We start from the raw sequence: 24,666 nt of genomic DNA on the forward strand, positions 1-24,666 counted from the left end.
TATATTTACGTAGTTAAATACTAGGCATGTCTTATATTGCATCTTTATCTGATGAAACACTATGAATATTGTTTTATGGTAATTTGGAGCAGTGTGCGTGTGTTGGCGTGCGTATGGTGTGTGGTATTGGATATGGATAGGACAAGTAGACGCGGCTGGAGCTTGACTCGCAGGTAAGCACGGCTCGAGATGATCTTGCAGGCCCCCGCATTTGGTCTATTAAGTGAAAGTCTAGCTTGAGATGTACTCGCTGGCAGAGGTTGGACTGAGAGAGCTATATAGGGGATCAGCTCCCATATATGTACTGTTTGAATATTATACGAGTGTATAAGTGCTCCAAATTACTTTTTTGCTGTTATGATGTGATTTATATGAAAATTATGAAGGTGTTGCATTCCACTTTTTATGATGTATTAGCTTTAGATAGCTATAGAAATTGTGCTTAAAATCGGTATTTTACTCTCTGATCGAACGCTCACTCCGTTCACCTTATTTTTCCATGATACAGGAGATTTCTTGTTGAGTTCTAACATGCCTCTCTCCTTCGCAAGGTATCTATTAATATCTGTTATGTTTTGTATAATTTTACTAACTTCTAGAACTTTATATGTGTTATAAGTATTTTATTTGAATTAGGTCTGTAATATAATGTTGTGTTGGATTTGCAAATTTATTAGATGCATGTATGATTGGATTGGATGAGAGAGCTGAGCTCCCATTTGATTTTATGACATTATGAGTATGTGAAGGGTGAGCTGAGCTCCCCAACTTATTATATATTGTGCTTACAAGTAAAGCGAGTCAAAACTCCCTGTTGTATGGTCCATGTTATGGCCAGACTCTGTCCGATTGAATTCTACAAATTAGGCTTAAAATAAGCCTTAGGATCGGGTTAAAGAATAATTAGGTTGGGTCCTAGTGCCGATCTGACCCATAGGTTGAGTCGTGACAGATTTACTCTTACTTGATTTGTATGGAATATCCTGTCTTAGACACCCTGTGTGATGTTATCTTCTTCTTCTTATTCTTCTTATTTTTTTTAATCTCGTCTAATCCATCATTCTTTACATATTTTAACCTTTTTAAATAATTTCCTCCGTTTGAGACAATTTAATTAATTAACATAGTTAACAAAATTAAATAATAATTTACCTCATAACAATATATATATATATTAAAATAAAATTTTTTAAACTCAATATATTCAGCGTAATAAAATTGAGATAATTTGATACACCTTTTCATATCAAAAGATAAGAAAAAATTAGTCAAATTCAAGTCATATAAATAGTTACTTAATTTTAATTTTTATCAAAAAGATTATCATATAATTAAATTTATGTGATCAAATTCAATGCATATATAATATTTTTAATAAAAAATAATTAATTCCTCTTTTATTCTTAACTAGTAAAATAAATTTTCATTTTTATCAATGAAATTAATCTTATTGAATATACTATTGTTTGCCCAAAATAAATCGATTCGACATAGAACATTGGCGAAAATCATTCAACTCAACTCAATTTAACTTAATTAAACCTTTATCCTAAAAATTTATTGGGGTCGGCTACATGGATTCTTTTTCTATCCTCTAACTCTATGTGCTCTACTTGTTTAAGTGGAGTCTCTGTATGTCTATGTTTCACATGACCAAGCCACCTCAATCTCTATTCTCTCAACTTATCCTCAATTAACACCACTCCTAAATTTTCTTTAATATTCTCATTACGGATTTTATCTAATATAATATGGCCACTCATCCACCTTAACATTATCATCTCCGCAACTCTCATCTTAGACACATATGGCTCTTTCATTGCCTAACACTCACTAACATATAATATGGCCGGTCGTATGGCTGTATAGTAAAATTTTCCTTTAAACTTATTAGGAATTTTACGATCACATAAAACTCCCGTGGTATTTCTCTATTTCAACCATTCGGCTTGAATACTATGACTAATATCCTTCTCACATCTCCCATCTACTTGAAGGATTAAGCCAAGATATTTAAATTATTACTTTTAGGCAATATCACTCCATTCAAATTAACTCATTCCTTATCACTAATTCAGCCTTCATTAAACTTGCAATGCATGTATTATGTTTTCGTTTTACTTAACTTAAAGTCCTTTGACTCTAGAGTACTTCTCCAAAACTCTAACTTTCTATTGACTCATTCTTGCGTCTCATCTATCAGAGCTATATCATCCGCAAACATCATGCACTAAGGGATACTCTTTTGTGTAAAAAGGTAAGCTCACAGTTGAACCTTGGTGTAATCTAATTGAGATAGTAAAATCTCTTGTGTCCCCTCCTACTGTGCGCACAATAATAATTGTTCCTTCATACATATATTTCAACACTTGTATGTATATACTAGATACTCTCTTTTATTCTAACATCTTTCGTAAGACATATTTTGAAATATTATTATAAACCTTCTTTAGATATTGACATAAATTATTATTAATTAAAATTAAAATTTGCTTAATTTAAATTAAAACTGTAATAAAATATTTCCTTTCAAGAAAAAATGATTTCAATATCTGTCACGTGTCAGGTTGAATGTCTCCAATCAATCATTGTTGAGCTGTAGAATTCTAAAATTCAGGGATCAGTATATTTGTTTCCCGTAAACTAACTACATATGGAAATCCGAATTTATTTTGTGCTGGCTTTGGATCTACGAATTCCGTAATTTCCAAAGGTACTTGCGGAATTGGGTGGAAGTAGCAATTCCTTAAATTAACTCCATATTAGTCTATTTAATAATATTATTTAAATAATTTTTAATATATATTTCATAAAATTTTATTTAAAATTAAATTTAACATATATGATTAAGATTGTAATATATATTATAATTATTATACTACACATATTATAATTGTCAACTATATATAACTTAAAATGATCTTTCAAATTTTTGTCTTTTTAATAATTTATTTATATTATATAATATATTAGGCATTGATAATTAATTTTAAATTATTATAATAATTCATATAATAATTTTCATGACAATTGTTATCTAAAATTATTTTTAAAACTAAAAGCTAAAACAAAATCAATTCAAATCAAATTATAATAAAATAAAATTAAAATATTAAAAATAAATTAAAATTGAATAAAAAATGTAATTTAATTATAATTTTTAAAATAAATTTCAAATTAAAATCATACTGTACACTCCTCGTGGTTACAGTAGCATTGTTATATAACAATTTTTAAGGTATAATTAAAATATTATTTTTTTTGTATTTATGATATAATATTTATATTAATATTTAAAAATTAAAAATATAATTTATGAAACATTATTTTTTTAAAATTTTTAAAATTAAAGAGTTTTGATCAATAAAATGATATTATTATTTTTATATTGAATAATTAATTTAATAAATATTTTTATAAATATTTTTATTTTAAAATTATTATATAAATAATTAATTTAATAATTATTAAAATGATTAGTATTACTGAGGAAAGCAAATAATTTTCCTATTGGAGCAAAGGCAGAAAAAAATTTATTTCTCAAAAAACTAAAATGGAGAAAAATATTTTATTCAAGAAAATTAATATGGTCCATAAAATTTCTGCCAAAAAATAATCTAGGAAGGAATTTGTAGGTTATTATTAACTAATTAACTGCCCCGGCTTTTTGTCCACGTAACATCCATCGCGAACAGAACAGAATCAGGTACTCGGCCGCTCCACAACAGTTTTTGTACGAAAGCAAGTTTTTCAGCTAACAGTTGACGCGTGGCTACTAATATCCAAAAGTTCAAAATTACCACTCAGAGTTAACGAGTAGTATGCTAGGGTAAACCACTGGATTATCTCTCAGAAATAAATAAAGCATTTGTCAACAAATTTAATCGCCGCGCGTATCTCAAGGTCCCAAATGGAACTGGCACCAAACGGTCCAAACCAAAACCTGTGAGTTGTAACCTATCTCCTAACTTTACTTAAACCTCCTTGCTTATCGGTTATTTAATTGCTAGATAATTACCTAAAACGAAAATTAATAAGCAAGGTTATTATCGTCATTCAATTGTTTATTTAGAGACACACTCATCGTGACCACACAACGGATTAGGACTTGACGTCGTTACAGTGTTTAACGGTTTTCCTACCTTGATCTCGTGTTTGTAGGGGCCTGGTCTAGTTTAGTTCCTTTTTTTTGCAATAAACGGTTCCACGTTTAAGCGAGAGCCATATCGATTTCTCTCACCTGTCTCTGGCGAGAAATTTCGCAATCTCGCCGGAGAGTCTGTTCTCGCCGGAAACTTAATAGATTCCGACGGGAATTTCCACTGCTCCACGGGACCTGAAGCGAGAGAAAGTTTAAAGGGAAGAGACAATCATGAAAGTATAAAAAAAGAAATGGAGAAGTGAGATAGGAGGTGGTGATGGTTAACGTGCAATGCAGGGAAAAGAGAATCAACTTAGGGTTTGGAGGATCTTACACGGCACAGATGCCAAGATTATAGCTTCTGCATTCAATTTTCCTTGCCTTATGGCGTAATTTATTCCATCTCTCGCTCTGTGTCAACTCTGTTTAAATTGTTCTCTCGCTCATGTCCGCCTTGTCTCTCCTCGCTCTGAATTGCAATCCTTTTTATATTTAATAAGGTTTGTTTGCTGCGCTTTGTTCATTTATTCTCGCATTTCATGCTTCAAGGCATGTTTCTGTGTTTCCGATCATCCGATGATCGGTTCTCTTTCAAATTGTACGTTCAAATAATTTCTGTCAATTAGAATTAAATTCTAATTTTTATCTTCCTCGGTAGATTGTTGCCTGCGCACTTAGCTACAAGTAGCTGAATTTGGAAATTTTGGTTCCATTCAAGGAAGTGACTGTAATTGCAGCTTTTCGGATCTTGCTCATTTTAAATCAAACCTAACTGTCTTATTATGTAATTAATGAGTTGGTGAACAATTCAGAATTACATATATGGTTATGGTGTAGAATTGTGTAGTGGTGATCTTATTATTAATTGTTTATTTAACTTCTCCTTTTCAAAACTCCCAATTTTGAGATCCCAATGCAGAACAACTTGCAAATTTTTATTAGGAAAATAATAAATATTTCATCTTGTAATACTTTTCTTTTACATGTGCTATTTTGTTGGGTTATCTTTGTTGTCACTTTGTTGGTTGAATTACCTTCCAAATTTTGCCATGCAGAGTTTCCATTGCTGGAGAGGAGAGAGATTTTGGATTCTGTTTATAAAGGTGTCCAATGCCCATACGGTATTAGGCCAGCCGGGACCTTCTTTTTTTGAGTTTATAGATTTCTAGGTATCAATCATCATGCCATCTGAAACAAAGAGTTCACCGACTTTGTCCTCATCATCATTCTTCTCTGAGGATGCATCTTTTGCTAGTGAGGTATGCAATTACCTATTAATCATTTGACAAATGTACATCTTATCTTCTATAATTGTATTGCATTGTTAATATATATGTTTTTAAGGATTCATATATATTTTTAAGCAATTAGACAATTAAAAACCTTTTGTTCTTGTGTTTGTTGGAATCATTTTTTCCCTTTGTTTTCTACTCATTGCAGAGACATATTGGGTTCTGGAACTTGGACACCACGCCTGATCTCCATGGTCCGTGTTTTGCTCCATTGAGGCCATGCAAGAAATTATTTACCTTTCGTTTTTGGATTTTTCTTATTGATCAATGAACTTTAAATCATTCTTACTGCAAATTGAATAGTATTTTCATGATTTATAGGACATTACAATTGTTTTTTCATATTCAGCCAATTAGAACTTCTTTTTACTGGGATTGCCTCCTTCCTAGATTTTTCACGTTCATGCTAATTGTGTTGTGCGTTTAGAAGGTTGGATATCTTCAAGTTTTCTGTTACTTTTAGTCTGCTTAGGTCATTTAAAGAATGACCATGTGACACCAGCTAAATATGCACTTAAAATCAATGCATAGAAGAAGTGATCTACAAATATCTGGAATATAAAAAGGGAGGTCAATGGGATGATGTAATCTGGCATTAATGAGGTCTATAAGACGACATATATTATCTTTAATGAAACAGTAAACATCTGATATAGAGTGGAAATTTTTTTTTCCTGGAAGCATGTATTCAATAAGCGAGTGTATGAATTATAGAAAAAAGGAGATGCAAGAGGAATGCAACTCTTATGCTATGCCTTTGTCTAGTAATTTTAGATGGAAGCCCTATTCTTACTTTGATCCTTACCAAATAAGGTGGCTGTGCTTTGTTTGATTATTTTGTTTACTTAAAAAAATAATTAAGAGAGATCATTTTTTTTTTCTAAATGCGTAAGCAAATTTAGTCAGAATTAATATTTTTATTATATAAAGGAATTCTGCATTTGTGGAGTAAAAATTGACCTAATTACTTGAACAGCCACTGGGAAATCAGTACCTACGTCCCCCCTGGAAAATCTTGGAGCTGTGGGATGTCAGTCAGCAAAGTCACTTGAACTTCATCAGTCTTTCCTAATGCAGGATCAGAAATTGAATCATAGCTTAATTAAGCATGCAGTGGGACCAGGGACAACAATGAGTCAGTCCTCGACTTTGTTGAGACCTGTGGCCCATGAGACAAGATCCAGTTTGAATGTACAGCCAGCATCTTGTTTTCCAGAAGGTGGCAAAGTTGACATGATGGCAACTCAGTATGAGAACAGTCTCTTCTCAAGCTCGTTATCCGAATTATTTAGTAGAAAGTGTATGTTTCTTTCTTCTAGTTAATGTTCCTTAAAGCACAATCCACTCACAAATACACTTGTATGATAATTCACATGTTTCTAAGTTTCCTCCAGGTTATTGTTTCTTATCTAACTATAAGCATTATGCTTTTGTTACAGTGAGGTTTTCCTCAAACAAGGTTACATATGGCCATTCTGTTGATACTGTTGCCTCCCACTTTGAGGAAGAGGAACCTTTTGAATCCCTTGAAGAAATTGAGGCCCAAACCATTCGAAACCTTCTTCCCAGTGATGATGACTTGTTTAGTGGAATGACTGATAAGCTGGACAATATCAACCAATCCAGTGTCAGAGATGATATGGAGGACTTAGACTTTTTTAACAGTATTGGTGGATTGGATTTGGGAGATGATAGTCCTGCAGCACAGAATGATATTGAATTTCATGTAGGAATGTCTAATGGTCAGATAGGGTTCAGCAGTGGTTCAATTTCTGGAGAACACCCTTTTGGTGAACACCCTTCTCGAACTCTTTTTGTGAGAAATATAAATAGCAATGTTGAAGATTCTGAGTTAAGAGCCTTATTTGAGGTGTGTGTTTTATTTTGTTTATTACTTATGTTGGTGGTTCATGTATATTATTTACATGAGCTATTTGTCTTACATTGATGCATAGCAATATGGAGATATCCGCACTCTTTATACATCCTGCAAGCATCGTGGTTTTGTTATGATCTCCTATTATGATATTAGAGCTGCAAGAAATGCCATGAAAGCACTCCAGGATAGACCACTAAGGCATCGGAAACTTGACATTCACTACTCAATCCCAAAGGTAAGCTTCTAAAGTTCTTTGTGATGTATGATTGTGCTTTTATTAATCAATCATTATTATAGTTATTATCCGAATGGGTCCTTTTCTTTAGGACCTTTTAGGTTCCTCATGCACATGCATGAGTCTTTTACATGATTCCTTGCCTTATGAGTCACTTTTGTCAGGACAACGCCTCAGAAAAAGATATTAATCAGGGTACCCTGGTGGTTTTCAACCTTGATTCTTCCATTTCAAATGATGAAATTTGTCAGATTTTTGGGGTGTATGGAGAAATTAAGCAGGTAAGTGTGCTAATTTTTAACATTTAACAGGAGTAACTATGAGCAACTCATGAAACCATGATGTTCTTGCATTTCAGATCCGTGAAACCCCACACAGAAGTAATCACAAATTTATCGAATTTTATGATGTTAGAGCTGCAGAAGCTGCTCTTCATGCATTGAACAGAAGTGATATCGCAGGGAAGCGGATTAAGCTTGAGCCAAGCCGTACTGGGGGTTCAAGACGGTATTTTCCAACCATATTTATTCTGCGTGTACTTTCTTGCTTATTTTTTTCTTCCTAATTTTGCTTTAGCTTCATTGGAATAATGATCAAATTTAGATGAGTCAGAGCAGACAATTCTCTCTCTCTCTCTCTCTCTCTCCATATTCAAGGTGGAATAAAGTTTTACTGTTTCAGTAATCACTGGTTTTAAGGAGAAAGGACCAACCTTTTTATGGGTCAAAGCTCTAGTTGTATTTGTGCTTTCATATTTTAGCTTCTTGCGCTTGACCAGATTAAAACAATCGATCTAACTCTAACCCAACTTCTCTGCTCTACCACATCAATCAAACCCTAGTGGTCTATGCTTCTTGCTTACTTTTGGTTGTCAGTTGTTGAGCAATAGCTTCTGAATTAAGCAGCAACTTCTGTTGATCCATAACTGAAGAAAAAAAAAAAAATATATACACACACACACACACACACACACACACACACTAATGGTTTCTGAACCATGTTCATGCAAATACCCTTAGAACCATCATTTGTTTCACTTGTCTATAACACAATCCCATTTATTCATTGAACTGCATCAAGTTTCCAGAGTCTAGATGTGTACCTTAGAATTTCAGAAGTTAATGCTCCACAAACTTGTTGAATTGAGAGTTTTACCAAAGGAGAAAAATAAGCCAACAAACGCAATCTCACTGTCCTCTTATTTTTGGTTTTCTGAATAATAACAGTAACCAACACTCTTTTGTTTTGTTAATTTTCTTATTTTTCAAAGGATATGGCCTCTTGACCTTATTTTTATATGACCAAAGTGAGACCAACTTTTGGCCAAAAGATGCAATGTTGCATGGCTTAACTTAACTGCCATTCAGTTACACTATTCTCCTTTTTTTTTTATTTTTTATTATGTTAATAAATAATAATTACATGGATCCAGGTTGACCCACATGGGTGACCCGGACCATATTTTCTTCAATAACTAAACATCTTTTTTCTGGGTTGCAGTTTATTGGAACATGATGAGTGTGGCCCTCATGCACAGCAGAGTAGCCCTCCCAATAATTCTTCTGCTGGAATCCCTGGTATGACTATTGCCAATTAGGTATCCTGCTTATTAAATATTATTGTCTAGGTTTTCTTATGAAGCATTGTTAACAGGAGCACATCTGCATGGGTCAACTATTTCTAATGGCATGGATAATGGAACTATCTTGGGATTGCCGTCTGCAACGCAAGCCCAATTTTTGAAATCTGAATGTTATCATGGAATTTCTTCTAGTGTTCCTAATAACTTGTCCTCTCTTTTGAGGGTTGAATCAGCTGGCAATCAAACTGGCCTTGCTGAGCCTGGTCGCACACAGGGTCAATTGCAATTTGATTTTCAAGGCACGCCAAATTTTCATCCTCATTCACTTCCAGAATATCATGATGGTTTAAAGAGTGTTCTTCACTGCAATTCTCCTGGCAGCATGGCTGCAAACATGAGTCCAAAGCCCCCTGAAAGAATCGATGACCGGCAGTCACACAGAACTATAACAAATGGACACTCAGTTGAATTAAATGATGGGGGTAAGTGCAGTTCTTTCCAAATGTGTTTTTTTTTTGGTAGGTGGGTTGGGGGGGTGGGGGGGGGGGGGGGTGGGGGATGTGGTGTGTGGTGGTTTGTGTGGGTTGTGGTTGTGGGGGTGGGGGTGGGGTTGCACGGGGGCCTCCATTTGGTTTGACTTCTTGCTTTTTTATTTTTGTTTCCTAAAAAGTGCTTTCTATAATTTTGATTTTGCTAAACAACAAATACATTAATTAAAAAAAAAAAGGTGTACTTGTTACATATAGTTCAATCCACATGACAAAGGATGAGGGAAATTAACAAAGAAAACAAAATAGACATTGCCTTCTATTGTCTCACCTAATGTTGCCTTTATAGGAAAACCAAAAAAAAATGCCAACCCAACAGAGCCTTTATTTTCTGCCTTGCCTCCCCTTTTCTGGCGCACCCACATATTTATGATGTGAAAACTTCCATTAAGACCAAAAACACAAATTTTAAATCTTCTTTGTTCTCAGAAAATTTAATTGTAATCAGACAGGCATGATTGCAGTTGTCTAATTTCAAAAATTTTCTACCTCCATGGTCTTAGTTAAGGGTGAGTTCCAATGTAAGTGGGTGGCAGCATGTCATGCCATCTCATGCTGTTTTAGGACTCGAAAAGTCAAAGTACTCTGGCTAATGCTGTCCTCACCATAGTTTTCATCCATGCAGTGGTAACTCTGAAGTTAAGATGTCTTATGTGAGTTCATTTTTGTTATCGTCGCATTCTAATATTGAAGTGGAAGCTATGCATGCTATTGTCTCTTCAGATGCAAATCAGAATTCAATTGTTTCAGTCCACTTACTTTTATATTTATTTTGCTTGTCTTTTTCCTGTTTTCAGTTTTTGGATCCACTATTAATAGAAGCCCTTCTCTTCCTGGACATCACTATGCATGGAGTAATTCCTATCACCCACAGTCTCCATGCATGATATGGCCAAACTCACCATCGTTTGTCAACGGAATTTCAATGGCTCATGCTACAGTGCAGCTGCATGGACCTCCTAGAGCACCATCTCCGGTTCTTAACGCTGTTTTACCTGTAAATAACCATCATGTGGGATCAGCACCAACTGTTAATTCTTCTCTCTGGGCCAGGCGACATGCTTATGGAGGGGAATCTCCTGAGACTTCTGGTTTTCATCCAGGTTCCCTTGGGAGCTTGAGAATTTCTAGTAACTCACTGCACTCTATGGAACTTCTATCTCCTACCTTGTTCCCTCATGTTGCTGGAAACTATATGGACTTGCCAATTCCCCCTAAAAGTGCGGGACACCAACCACACAATCAGAGATCCCCAATTTTTCCTGGCAGGAGCCAAATGATTCCCATGACCAATTCATTTGACTCTCCAAGTGAACGTGGCAGGAGCCGTAGAAATGAAGGCAGTATTAATCAGGCTGACAAGAAACAGTATGAACTTGATTTAGATCGGATACTGCAAGGGGAAGACAACCGAACGACACTTATGATAAAGAATATTCCAAACAAGTATGTGGTGCATACCTTTGATTCTCTGACCATATAACTACTAGTTGCTATTTAATTATTGTTTTATGAAACATCGACTTTAATCCATGGAACTATCTGTCTTAGGCATGCCCAATGATTTTGTAATAGTATTGGACACTAAGGGTTGGGTTAAATTAACATTTACATGGATTGGTTGGCAAAGTTTTTGTGGTTCAAGGTTATGATTTAACAGTCATCTGGTGGTGATGGCAGGTATACTTCAAAAATGCTTTTGGCTGCAATTGATGAACACCACAAAGGAACTTATGATTTCATTTATCTACCAATTGATTTCAAGGCAAGTGCAATATATAGCGTTTAAATTTGTAGTAAGGTTTGGGTTATGAGAAGAGCCATATTTGTCATATTTATTTACCTTTGGAATCCATATGCACCACTTTCTTGACTTGCATGTGTTGCAGAATAAGTGCAATGTGGGGTATGCATTTATCAACATGATTGACCCAAGCCAGATAATTCCATTCTATCAGGTTTGTACCGTGTAACTGTAAACTCCTGAAGAATGTAAATAGCATGTATGTAGACTAAGGCTAAATGGAAAATCTAATTATGGCAGGTGTTTAATGGAAAGAAATGGGAGAAGTTCAATAGTGAAAAAGTAGCATCACTTGCATATGCTCGCATACAAGGAAAAGCTGCTCTTATTGCACATTTCCAGAATTCAAGCTTGATGAATGAGGATAAACGATGCCGACCCATTCTATTCAACACTGATGGCCCCAATGCTGGTGATCAGGTACAAATATCACACGGTCACAGGCACTATATATTCTAGTTATTAGTTGGCCATGTACTTCCCTATCTATTTGAACATGAAATCGAATACTATAAATGCCTGTGGAACTTGGAGTTGGGTTTCCTGCTAAGAGTACTTTGCATTTGTAAAAATACTGAAACATGGGCTTCAGATTCCTTCCTATAGGATGTAGGAAAACCAAACTTCCCTTGTTAAAAGGAAAGATCTGATGCAAGAGATCTCGTATGCTGATCCTTTCCTTATCTGTAGGTGCCCTTTCCAATGGGGGTTAATGTTCGAACTAGACCTGGGAAACCTAAAAACGTCACACATGAGGATAACCATCAAGGAGGTCTACCTAATTCGGCAAACAGAGAGGATTCTTTGAATGGGGATGCTTCATCAGGTTCTGGAAAGGAGTCTGACTGAAGAAGCCACTTATTTTTGAGGGGTACCAACCTCTTAGGTGGAGTAATTTAAGATTGGTACCTCCCCAAGTAACTGATTAAATATATTGGGGCAGCTGATTGAAAAGAGACACATTTTTCTGCGTTTGAGAAGCCTCTTAAAATTTTAGGGAAAACAACTCATAGCCAGAACAAAAGCGAGTTTCTGATTTGTTTGGCTGTTCTTTAAATTCTGGAACCATTAGAAAAAAGAAGCATGAGGTGAAACTTCCAAATTTTGGATACAAAGTAGACATTGGAGTTTCAGAGCGACAAGTGATATTTCACTGAGGTTCTGGAGGCTCCTCTCCTAACACCTTTTTTTTTTAATATATTTTTTTTTATCCCATATGTAATTGCTGACATATACAAGCCAGGGAGCTTTTTATTGAAAAATTTTGAAGCGAGAAACTGATGATGCTGTGTATCATTATTCCTTTTAGGGAAACATCTTGTGTCGATAACTTTTTGTCTCACTTACAATAATACTTTTTTGTGTCATTTGAATATGGTATATTTCTATGCTTCGATGTGATTAGGATTTAAACTAATGTAGTTAGGAACAAGGCCAGCATCTAGCAATGGCCAGTTTGATAAGGGACCGTGTAGTGTAATCCGTTTCTAATGATATTCGTTAATTAAAATTTTTGCAACAAGTACAGGCAATCACAAATTTACAACAGGCTGGATGGCATAGAACAAAGGTTTAGGCTCAAGGCTAAGTGCGAACTAGTAAATGATTCGAGTTTAAAGATGCCGCAAAAACAACGAAAGGCCTCGGCCATCTAATTTTTGTGAATCTATAAGAACGTTGGTCCATGGTGATGAAAACAGCGAGAGCCGGCGCACCAGAAATGCACAGTAGGCCGAAAATTTGTACCCACTTGGGTTCGAAGCCGACTTTAGAAAACAATAATAAAATGACAGATTCACGTTAAAGGGAAGTCTGATCCAACAATATTTGCTGATTGCGGTCTCATGTGGATGAAGAATGGGATGGCTGTGTCACCTTGAAAGGCTTCCAATACTTTCAACTATGATTGTCATTGGTGGAAAGGCTCCAAGACGGGAAATCAACAAACATTCAGCGAATATTTCCCCATAATATTTTCATTGATGATAACTACAAAAAGAAGCAATGACAATGCAGGATTAATTTTGCCAATAATTAGCTGGGACACTTATGGCAACATGCTTGGTAACCAGCTGCCAAGCATGCCTTGTTAGCTGTTAACACCTAATCTCAGACCAATGGCTCCAAATTGCAGACCTTTGATACCCTTATACAGGCATGACAAAAAACAGCAAGCTGTTAATTGAAAAAAAAAAATCAGAATCAACCTAAAAATTCCCCTTTCAGCATAGCAATTTCACAGAGATGATCCATGAATTGAAACTGATGATTGTTCCCATCTTTTCTAGCAACCTTGCACTATGTCCCCACTCAAAAGAGTTCAGAAGCATTTGAACATTTTTTTTCACAAGCTACAGCATAAAGCAAATGAGCTTAGGGCTTTACCTTAAAACACTAGGATCCTGCCATGAGTCACTTTCTACCTTCATAGCCCCTACATTTGCCAGTAATCAATTAATAGCCTGCAATATATGTAAATGAAGATTCAATTAACAAAATATTCTTAAGAATTATTACATGGTATCATTCAAGAAGAAACAGACCATTAAATTAACAATTTTATAATGTTACAGTATGTAACCAATTGTACTAATGACATGAAGTGGCGTTGAAGTGCCTATGCTGCTGAAACCAAAGGTGTTTCAATGGTGGTCTACATGTTTTACATTGACAAGAACATAGAGAAAACCCTTATGACTAGAAAGATCTAAGATTATCTTACCAGGGTGGGTGAGGAATCGCTTTGTGTTCGTGTAGAGAATATCATAGTGACCTGGCCGATAAAGCAAAGTAATGAAGGGAATCTTGGTCGCTGAACTACCACTACTAGAATTCTGTAGATCATCAGCAGCAGGAATGAAATCGTGATGATTTACACTAACACCACCTGTATCACAAGAACTGCGGTCAAGGTATACAATCTGAATTGGCACACCCAGTGCATCTGATAGGGCAGTAATGTGCACATGGTCGCTCTCTTCACCCATAGGTTCCACTGATGAATTGCAAAACTATGCCAAACCAGATTGTAACAATACGGATAGAGGGGAGAGAGACTGCAAGCTTACATAAATGTAATGCCAATAGCCAAACTTCCAGATACACATGAAGCTGAATTTCAACAATGATAATCTTTTAGTCCAGCCAAGGCATTATAGTAATTAAACAAGTACTAGGGGTGTTTGAAATGGTCATCTTTGAAAGAATTGACACGAGGACCAAAATATAGAGAAGTGTAGATTGAAAGTACACAGTTGCTGCGCAAAAGTTTATAATCATCCTAATTTTTCGTCAAAGACTAGAGTCCACAATGGCAAGAAGCTGATAAAGGAAAATGTTCAAAAATAACTAGTTCTAGTATTGAACAAACCTGTTCCACTGTTGCATTTGTTAACCCCAATATAAAGGGTTCAAAAACCTCAGACCGTTTCTGTATTTCCCCAGAAGTAACAAATCTGAAAAACATGACAACTAACCAACCAAATTTGTTAGCAGTTATTTTATTTGAAAGGAGGAGCGATCCATTCCCACCATCAAGTCTTTAAAGTTGCTCACCATAGTCTGATATTGACTGGTCTCGACTCCTGTTTATGAGCTCATCGTGACTGTAAATGAAAAATAAATATAGATATAAATATAAAAGAGGGGTTTATTCCACATATTCAGAAAAGAAAATCATTTGATTAGCATTAATGCAGAAATTTTTTATTGTGAATATCATGCCCTATGTAAGTCATACTTACAAGCAAAAATGCTTGAGATGAAGTTTGAAGAATGAAACTTAAGATATACCAAAGTAAATGCACCGTCGGAATTGTTAACAGAAATACCAGATCCAAGGAAAAGAGGACAATACCTTATTGAAGATTCATGACCTTGAAGAACGCAGTCCAACTGCTCCAGGAATAGCTGCAAATTTATCACCACATTCAGTGTTTAATTATATATATATTATTAAGGCAACTAAAGAGTTAGCAAAAGCTGGCATAGGGAAAGCCTTTGATTCTTTAATACATATTATTTCGAAAAGGACTAGAGGAATTAGAAGTTCCAATCTCAATGATAAAGCACTAAGTTGATTAGAATACTTTACTAGTTTGCTCATTTCAAATTGAAGATTAAAAGATTGACATTGAGTAAGCACAATTCAACTGAGTTCTGCAATTTTTCATTGCGGAAAATTTTGTCATTCCTTCTCTTTGTTCCCCAGTGCTAATCAGATATAACCGTTTGCATCTGTGTCACCATTTAAATCCATGTAAAAATAAAGTTCAAGTAAAATACACAAGTCCAATTATTATTCCCTTGGAGAATCATACTCAACAGGTCAGCAATGACGCTACTACTCTCGTCCATCAAATTAACAGAACTTGAAACCTCCCAGGGCTATCCTAAATAATCAGCTATGACATTATCCTAAATAATAATAATATATCACGTTAAGGGTAATGGTCAAGCATATCAAACACAACAGAATAACGAAAGAGTGTTCAAAATTAACAAACTAACAAAAAAGCGTGAAACTGTTGTACAAAGAAGCACAGTTATTAAAGGCACACCTCGGGATCAAGGCTCACCAAGCTTCAACCCTAGCGCCTCTACATGAGAAAGGCGGGCAATATTCACTAGGCCCTCGCCTTATGCGCCTAGGCGTGCGCCTTGTTCCTGGCGCAAGGCTTTATAAAGGCGCACATTCTTTATTTTCACCTTAGGCAAGCACTTCCATCGACAAAAACAATTAACACTCAACTTGAAATTTGTCAATCTACCGTAATCCAATATTGACGCACTAGAAAGTTTATGAAATTAGTATCACTTGTGATAACTAGTTGCCAAAACCTCATCAAACCACCACACCCAAGATCACAAACCTCCTATATTTCCATTTTTAACACTACCACCCTTTTATTATCTTTTTCAAAAAAAAAAAATTACATCTACACCTATTTCAAGATTTATGCCAAAAAAAAAAGGGAAAACATAATGCACTAACTTAAGTACGAAATAATACTACTTTAACTCTTAAAGATGGGGAAAATGATGAACATATTGATTTTGAAAATGAGTAAGATTATGATGCTACTCTTAATGAAAATTAAAGAATAGTTATTTTATAATTGTTTCACTTTAGTTTTGATACATTAAAAGACTATTCAAGATTTAAAACATTAGTACTTAAATGCTTATTAGTTATTATTTTTAGTTTTATGTTATTTGAAATTTGATAAAATATTCACATTTACTTGACTTTTATGATTTTTTTTCGCAAGCACATGTGCCGTGCACCTAGGTCCAGATCTCTTGGAGCTTAGTGCGCCTTTAGATTTTAATAACTATGCAAAGGAGTAAAATGCACACAAAAGCTTTACCGCAAAAAAAATCCTCAAAGGTAAAATCAGCATAACCCAAACTCTGAAGCGTTTTCCTACATTCTTCCACCTTTGTTTTGATTCGATCAACTTCTGCTCGGTCTTGTGTCCCCAAAATATGCTCCTATTTACAGTACCAAGTTCCCATTAACAAGAAATTCTAAAAGTAAAAAAGAAAAATCCCATGATATAGGAACAAATAAAAAATATGAAAGCAGAAAAATAAGGGTAAATATATAAAACAATAAGGCATACAAGGTATGAAAATATGAAGCTTCGAAAGAAGCAGTTGCCATCTCCACGCGTTCGCCTAATAGCAACATAAAGCTCGGCGAGGATCTACAGAAACAGCAATAGCAGTTATTAGTAGAGGAATATGAAAGAGAATGAGAACAGAGGAAGTGAAGAACCTTTATCTTCTCAAGCAAAATAGGGCTTCCTGATTGGTATTCAGCGGCTAATGCAGAAAGAGGCTCCTGCAGTTGAAATCGATGCATTAGGCTTCTTTGGAATAAATCAAAGAAAAGAATTCAAAGTTTTAATTAGTTTTAAATAAATTTTTTTTTAGTTAAAAATATTTAAATTCTTTAATTTCAAAGCATGAAAATTAAAAAAAAAGAAATCAATTAAATTAAATTTTGTAAAATTTTCTAAACAAGAAAAAAAAAAAAAGGAAGGCATTGGAAAGGAAAGGAAAAATGCCTTGTCACCGAGAAAAGGAATTCTATCAGATTCAGCGGAGCGAATTGCAGAGTGTTGTTACACAATGTCATCGTCCCCAAAATTTGCCCAATCTTCAAATTCAGAAGCATTTTGGCCATCCTCTTGATTCTGCATCTCTCCTAAACACATAAATCCAATTAAATCGTATGAAAATGAGATTTCGAAGAAGAGTGATTACTAATAGTGGGGAGTACGTACCTGAAGATCAAAAAAGATTCCAATTGGTGATCACTGATCAGCGGCTCTCCACTTGACCTCCAATCTCGATCGTTACATTTGACTGGACTCAATTTCCATTCTATTGGGCATTTTACTTTTTACCTCTTGCATGTGTGTACGGTACTATTTTTAACCTTTGCCGCTTGCTAATTATCCAAAATTAGAGGGATTTTAATCTCCATAATTAAATTATTAAGTCTGGCATTTCTTAAATATTATAAAATTATTTTAAATAATTATGTTTGGACAACATCTAATTGAGTTTGAATTTGATAAATGAAACTCATGTGTGCTGGTTTGGGTTTTGTACACCAAATATGTTTATTTAAATAATTAATTAAATATAAAATTTTTATTTTTATAATATTATATTTTAAATAAATAAAAATTTAATATTTTATTAAAATTTTTTAAATATAAATTATTAATAAAAATATTTTTATATAAATTAATAATTAAAATATATAAAATTAAGTGCATTAGAATATTTTTCAAATCTAATTTAAAATAAATTTAAGTAATTAAAAATAAATTTTAATGACATTACTATTTGAGTTTAGATTTACGTAGAGTGATTTTGTATAGGAAAAAATCCAACTTTTTCATATATTGACGGACCAAAGGCCCAACGCTATCCTTTATATAGTAAGCCTAGTTTAAAAAATAAAAAGGAGCCTCTATTGTTGAAACAGTAGGGGGATTAATAAAATTAGGCCCATAGAATAGAACGATCAGCTGTGACAGGCCTAGGTGATATCATTTAATTTTTATTTTGAGTAAGAAAATTATATCATTTAATTTTGGGTGGATGATAAGATTTTAAATAATAAAAAATCTGATTTGAGATATGATAAAATATAATAAGGGAAGATAATGTCAGGTCTTTGTTGACCAGTTAAAAATGGTTGGAGTCAGTCGAGAAGAGATAGAGATGGGATGAGAGGTCGCTTTTGATTGAAGTCACTGTGTATGCAATTTGATGGTCATAGTCAAATCTGTAATATGTGGTTTCAACGTCACTAAACATACTTAAACATTGACTTCTCCACCCTTCTCTTTTATTTTATTAATTTTTTTTTTCTCCTTCCATTAATTGCTCTCAAAAATAATATTAAAATTTCATAATAATGCATCCATCTCTTTTCAAATTTAATTTTAAAAAAAAAATTGAGTGATAAGTAATGCTCAATAAATAAATAAATAATAAAAAATTTTTAAAATATATTATTTCTTTTCTTTTCTTAATTAATCTAATTCCCTTTAAATTTTATATTTTTAAATATAATTTTAATTTTATTAAATTAGAACTCATACACATTCAACATTGACTCTTTTTTTTTCTTTGTAGTATAAACAATTAGCCCAAAGAATTGAGTTGTTTCTATAGCCTTGTTTTACTCTATCTTCTTCTCTAATTTCTATTTTTTTTTATTTAATAAATTAAATAACAACAGATAAATTACAATAGGAAAGAGCAATTTTTTTATTTTTAACGTAAAAATATTAATTTTTGAATATATAAATGAAAATACACAAATTGTAAATCTTTTTATTTTTTACATTAAAATGCACAATTTATATAGGATATATACAAGAAAACGGAACAAAAATGGATTCGCCTCTTGCATTCACTCCACATGGCTTTTCCTGAGAACCCATTAATCTAATTCTTTAGTTTTCTATTAGGCTTCAATTAAAATTAAAATTTAAAATTTTATAGTTTTAAAAATAATTTTAATGCTTAAAGTTTTATTTTTCTTTAACTCGTAATTAGTTTATCACCTTTTATCACTATCAAGGTGTCTCCCGTAGAGGTTGGATTAGAAGGAAGCGAAACACTTCGTGTTGGCCCAGCATCACAAGAAGAGGACTCATATATAAATTTATGAATATGTACTCATCTGACAATTCAGTCTCTCTCTCTGGTATATGTGTTGTATAATGGTACATGCACACACGTAACAGACAAGTATGTGTATCTGCATATACAAGAAATCCTGTCGCTGACTTTTCTTGATAAATCTTGTGCAGGAGCGGAAATCCAAATGTCAAATACGTATATGCCTTTACTAATTCGGACCACTAAGAGGTCAGTGAGGAAGAATTAAAGAAAGTATCTCCACCACTGAGTACAGGGATTTTTATGCATGTCTCTGCGGCAACAGAAAATCCTATTTCCACTAAGGAAAAGTCGTGAGCATCATCTTTGCAAGAGAAAAAATAGCAGTGAGCATCATGACGATCCAGGATGCCCTTTGTTTTCGAATTCAAATCTGATAGTTTACACCATAGAAGATGAATAATTTTTAGATCGAAAGATTCAAACATCTCAAAGATTTTAATACTCTCTCTATATATATACAATAATTAATTATTTATATAATTTGTCCTCTGATCATATTAATGCGATTATAGGTATAATTCTTTTATTTTAAAAAAGTGATATATTTATAAATCCATTTTAAAGAAAAGAAAAGAAAAAAAAAACTCACCAAATACGTCCAATCATATATCTAATGGAATCTTGGCGCCATTACATTGGCTAGGCATTCTTGTGCCCCGAGGGTTTTGAAATAATTACTCTATTTTCTTATCTTTTGTGTCAGTTGGTTTGCTGAATTATGTGGCTGCATGTGCAAGAAGTATATTCTCGATCTCAATTTCTTCTTAAAAAAAATATTTCTAATGCAAATTCCTACATGCTATATATGCTTTTCGAGTTTTCTCAATGCACCCATGACATACAAGGTAATGTAAAGTGCCTTGATTATAATTAAGATATAGTTGACGTAGGGGAATCATACATATAATTATTTAATGTTAGTTTATCTCAATTAATTTCACTAATTGATTTAATGCCTTCAATTGCTAGATTAAGGCAGGCTAAATCATTGAGAGCGTAATAATGCAATTGAACACAAACAAAACCAATATTAAGGCAGGCTAAATCATTCCGACACCAACAAAACCCCCATTTTCAGAATCAGATCCCATATTCCAGCTAAGACGATTCAATTGAACTCTTGGCTCCTGCCTTTTGGACTTTTAGCAAATAATGGCATTTCCATGCAATTTTTTGGAATATGATATGCCTCGCATACCCTATAAGGGTGCTAATGGTTGTGTGGAAAAGACTGTGCACCATTGGGTAATTTTAGCACTTAATTATTATCTTTCCATTTTTCCACGCCTAAATTTTTTTGTTTTTAAATTTACATATACAAGAAGATAAATCCTCCAAGATGTCCAACTGGCCAACTTGCCAATAAATACCTTCGGTTGAACTCATTTTTCCTCTTCTGGCGTCTGCCCTTTTTTTTCCTCTACATTTCAAGAAATTAATTACCATCAACGGTACTGTTTCGATCTGATTCTTGATATCCCGATTCTTAAATAGTAAATCTGCTTCTAAAATACAAAATCTTGACAAGAATCATTTCATGCGCTAGATAGCGAGGCGTGTTACATACAATTAAAACCATTTGGCATATCATTAATCTGTTTTTCAAAGGTGGATCGAAGGCATGGAAAGAGGCCATTTCCATCGGAAGCATCGGAGGAAAAAGATAAGGAAGGCGATGACTTCCCTTCTTATTCATCTTCTTGGTCAGAAACAGATATGTCTGCCATCGTTTCAGCTCTCTCTCAAGTCATCGCTACTACCACTGGCGATAACCCAACTATGGTGCAATCAACTCCGCTAGCCGCAGAGCAATCCATTGTCAAAAAGGAACTTGACCAGTCCCAATCCACCCAAGATCAAGGTAATGGATTTATATATGGTCTTTTTTTTGTAATCTTCTTTTATCTATGAGAAACATACTTCTCGAATCCCTTTTACCTAGGCCACAATTACTTGGTGGTTTAAAGTTGGAAGTTTACCGGCTTCGTTTGTGCCATTTTGGTAAGGCTCCTCTAGAAATTTGTTTTGTTTTAAGGCAGATTTATAACTTAAATTCTCACAATTTTGGATTTTTCTTGGCTCTAACAATTATCTTGTCAAAGTTGTCGCGATCTATCTATTGTTCTTTCTGCTTTTCTTGGTTTTATCCATCTCGAAAGAAAACGATTTGCCAGCTTAGCCTAGCCTTCTAACTATTTCTTCTTCTTCTTCTTCTTCTTCTTCTTCTTCTTCTTCCTTGTTTATTTATTTATTTTGTTTTTGGGTTTGTTTGGTTAGTACACTCCAAAGAATCGTGTGGTAGATATGGGCGTTTAGGGTTTTGCCAAGTTCATTGTATGTATCTAGCTTTCCGTAAAGAACCATCTTTCTCTCTATTAAAAGCCAAGGGTCGTACCTTAATACCCGAGACACTCTTTCTTGCTTTTTTACCAATTTTTGCAGAGACAATACCTGTAGTGATGTCAAGGTGGTAGTCGTTTTGCATGTGCTCATGTTTCTGCAGATAAGCGGTAGTCGTTTAGCTTCTCCTTCTCACATATTCCTCGTATTAAAAGAGAGCCTGTTCCGTGAATCAATAGCATTCCTTTATGTTAAAGACATTGACCTCAAGGCCCTTAATTATTCTTTGATTTCCATTTCTTGCTCGTTGCTTCAACCCTGCCTAATCTTTGAAAGGGACATTTTCTTTGTTGTTACATTAGCAGATTGGTGGGAACCCCATGAATAATTTATCGGGTTTGAGTCTCTCTTGAGGGCTTGAATACAAATTTTTCATTTGCTTTTCAGGATCAAACACCTTTAGCAACTTTATTTTGCCCAGTAAAATTTAAAAGAGAGACCAAAAGATAAGAAATCAAAACTAAAAATATCAGCAAGTTAGTTTTCATCTCTTTTCAACAAGAGCTTGGGATCAGCCTATCAACTTCGGTTTGCTTTTATCATATACTATATCTTCTTTACTTACCATTAAGGTCAACTTCTTGAACCGAAATTGCACTATTTATACACTACGGTAACCATAGATTGCTTACTTCATTGAATCCTAGTTTTTTTTTTAAGCAAAAATTTTATTAAAATTAATCCAAGAAAAACTTAGCATGTAGCATCCAACTAGACCCGGGTATCAGACCTCTCATTGAGTCCTAGTTTGAGACTCATGTTCATATAATGCAATTTATCCTCAAATTAGAGAAGTAAAAGAAAAATAAGTTTTGGCCGAAAGGACATTTAGATGATTACATAAATTGCAGGTTGTAGGTTGAATTTTCATTAAGATGGAATTGGAAGTGGAAATGGTATAGCTTTATGTAGTGTATTAGGATTACCCATAAATCTTATGGTTACAAGATGAAATGAGTACTCTCCCAAAAATTGCAAAAGTATAAAAGAAAATTTTCAGTGATTTCAAACCGTTTTGATTCTGCTTACACTATATTATATTTTGCATTTGGAGCCCTATCACTGGCTAGCTCCTTTAAGCGCTACATGTATCTAATTCTATTTGGTTAATGCCTATATATAATTTGAACTTAAGACTACCAGTTAATCTAATTTATGGATTTAAATGCTGTTTTACTAGACATATACAGTTTGTATGTCACTGAATTTGAACATGACGTGTTATGTTACCATGTGTATGAAGATAATACAAGGAGAAGACACTACAGAGGAGTAAGACAAAGACCTTGGGGCAAATGGGCAGCAGAAATACGTGACCCAAAGAAGGCAGCTCGAGTCTGGCTCGGTACTTTCGATACTGCCGAGGACGCAGCTCTTGCATATGACAAAGCAGCTCTAAAGTTCAAAGGCACCAAGGCTAAGCTTAATTTTCCTGAAAGAGTTCAAGGGAAACCCGAGATTTACTACTTCATGACTTCTGGTGGTTCGAGTGTTTCTTCTGAACAAAATCCAATGCCAGTGGCTACTCCTGCTCCTTCTCATCTTCCTCCTACTCCTTCATCATTACCGCAAGATGCTTACCCAGACTTGTTTCAATATGCACAAATTCTTTCGAGTAACGATGCAAATTTCCCTTATTACACTTCAAATCTCTTTAATCAGCAGCCTTATGTTCCTCACTATCCATCCACTTTTTCATCACAGCAACAACAAGAACAAGAGCAGCAGCAGCAAGATCTGATGAGATTCTCTCCGTGGTTCCACAGCTCCTCTAGTTCCGATTATCAAGAACATGAGAAGGACTCTAGTAAACCTAGCGAGTAGTATCTCTGGCTTCCAATTAAGAGCTATAAAGGAAAAAAAAAAAAAAATCAATGGTATTCATCCGTTAGTTAGGAAAATCTTATCTGTCAGTGTCTTAATTTCGTATGGGATTCCCTAAACAAGAGCTTCAAAGTAATTTTGCGTTGTCTTTGAAGCTCTTCTGCATTTGCTCATTTTTTTTTATGGCAGAGATATTAGTCACCCCAAGGATATATCTCCTTCCACTCTGCATGGTATGTAAGCTCGGGGACGTACTGCGATAGATTTTGGCTAGTTTTCTCCTTTCTGTTTCTTTCCTTGCTTTGGTCCACAACGCTTTTGAATTTTGTACTAAAGTAATGGTGTTTGTCCGTGGACTACTCTTGGCAAAGTTGAATGAGTTGGGATTATTTGATTTATTTATATTCAACACTAACCTACCTACTTCTACTCTACCATTTGGAAACTTTGAAAATGACAAAAGGCATAGGTCCATATAATATACATATATATATAGTCAAACTTGAGAGCCAAACTAATTGACTTTTTCAATCAGTTCTAGTGGACCTTAACATTAATAGTATGATTGGTTAAAGGTTGATAGCTATATTGTCTCACTTTTTTTTATTAGGGAAATTCAGAAGATAAATTATTTATTTTATAAAATTTTAAGTAAAATAATTTCTATTGAATAATTTAAATGAAAATAGCATTTAATTAAATTAAGTGATGAAGCCGCTAAGTCGTGTATGTACACAAATGATGATT

At 34.2% G+C, this 24,666-nt stretch overlaps 3 protein-coding genes across 6 annotated transcripts; 2 read left to right on the plus strand and 1 right to left on the minus strand.

The window, feature by feature from the left end:
- The first annotated feature begins 4,154 nt into the window (after positions 1–4,154).
- LOC110663624 (protein MEI2-like 4) lies at positions 4,155–12,848 on the plus strand. The gene is made up of 15 exons (XM_021822999.2): positions 4,155–4,641; positions 5,197–5,400; positions 5,582–5,627; positions 6,410–6,733; positions 6,873–7,303; positions 7,389–7,547; positions 7,712–7,828; positions 7,906–8,054; positions 9,048–9,124; positions 9,201–9,611; positions 10,475–11,123; positions 11,358–11,442; positions 11,567–11,635; positions 11,722–11,901; positions 12,172–12,848. Exons 2-15 carry the CDS (start codon positions 5,323–5,325, stop codon positions 12,328–12,330), a joined length of 2,934 nt encoding a protein of 977 aa, XP_021678691.2. The 5' UTR covers positions 4,155–4,641; positions 5,197–5,322; the 3' UTR covers positions 12,331–12,848.
- Positions 12,849–13,479: 631 nt separating this feature from the next.
- LOC110663625 (OVARIAN TUMOR DOMAIN-containing deubiquitinating enzyme 1-like) lies at positions 13,480–17,894 on the minus strand. 2 transcript variants are annotated; one of them, XM_058144653.1, is made up of 9 exons: positions 17,772–17,894; positions 17,561–17,692; positions 17,261–17,326; positions 17,106–17,189; positions 16,851–16,974; positions 15,357–15,390; positions 14,852–14,936; positions 14,204–14,492; positions 13,480–13,943 (listed from the first exon to the last, which is right to left on the minus strand). In XM_058144653.1, exons 2-9 carry the CDS (start codon positions 17,669–17,671, stop codon positions 13,936–13,938), a joined length of 801 nt encoding a protein of 266 aa, XP_058000636.1. In that variant the 5' UTR covers positions 17,672–17,692; positions 17,772–17,894; the 3' UTR covers positions 13,480–13,935. The 2 variants fall into 2 exon arrangements, with proteins under 2 accessions (XP_058000636.1, XP_058000637.1); XM_058144654.1 differs by lacking the exon at positions 17,772–17,894 and adding an exon at positions 15,037–15,086 and having other exon boundaries at positions 14,852–14,952; positions 15,338–15,390; positions 17,553–17,709.
- Positions 17,895–21,047: 3,153 nt separating this feature from the next.
- Positions 21,048–24,317, plus strand: LOC110663623 (ethylene-responsive transcription factor ERF113). 3 transcript variants are annotated; one of them, XM_058144656.1, is made up of 3 exons: positions 21,048–21,556; positions 23,339–23,710; positions 23,800–24,317. In XM_058144656.1, the coding sequence occupies exons 1-3, from the start codon at positions 21,412–21,414 to the stop codon at positions 23,868–23,870; spliced, it is 588 nt and encodes a 195-aa protein (XP_058000639.1). In that variant the 5' UTR covers positions 21,048–21,411; the 3' UTR covers positions 23,871–24,317. The 3 variants fall into 3 exon arrangements, with proteins under 3 accessions (XP_058000639.1, XP_021678689.2, XP_058000638.1); XM_021822997.2 differs by having other exon boundaries at positions 23,339–24,317; XM_058144655.1 differs by lacking the exon at positions 21,048–21,556 and adding an exon at positions 21,588–21,696 and having other exon boundaries at positions 23,339–24,317.
- The last annotated feature ends 349 nt before the right edge of the window (positions 24,318–24,666 follow it).

Source organism: Hevea brasiliensis, chromosome 3 (genome assembly GCF_030052815.1).
Source record: "Hevea brasiliensis isolate MT/VB/25A 57/8 chromosome 3, ASM3005281v1, whole genome shotgun sequence".
Classification (NCBI taxonomy): Eukaryota; Viridiplantae; Streptophyta; class Magnoliopsida; order Malpighiales; family Euphorbiaceae; genus Hevea; species Hevea brasiliensis.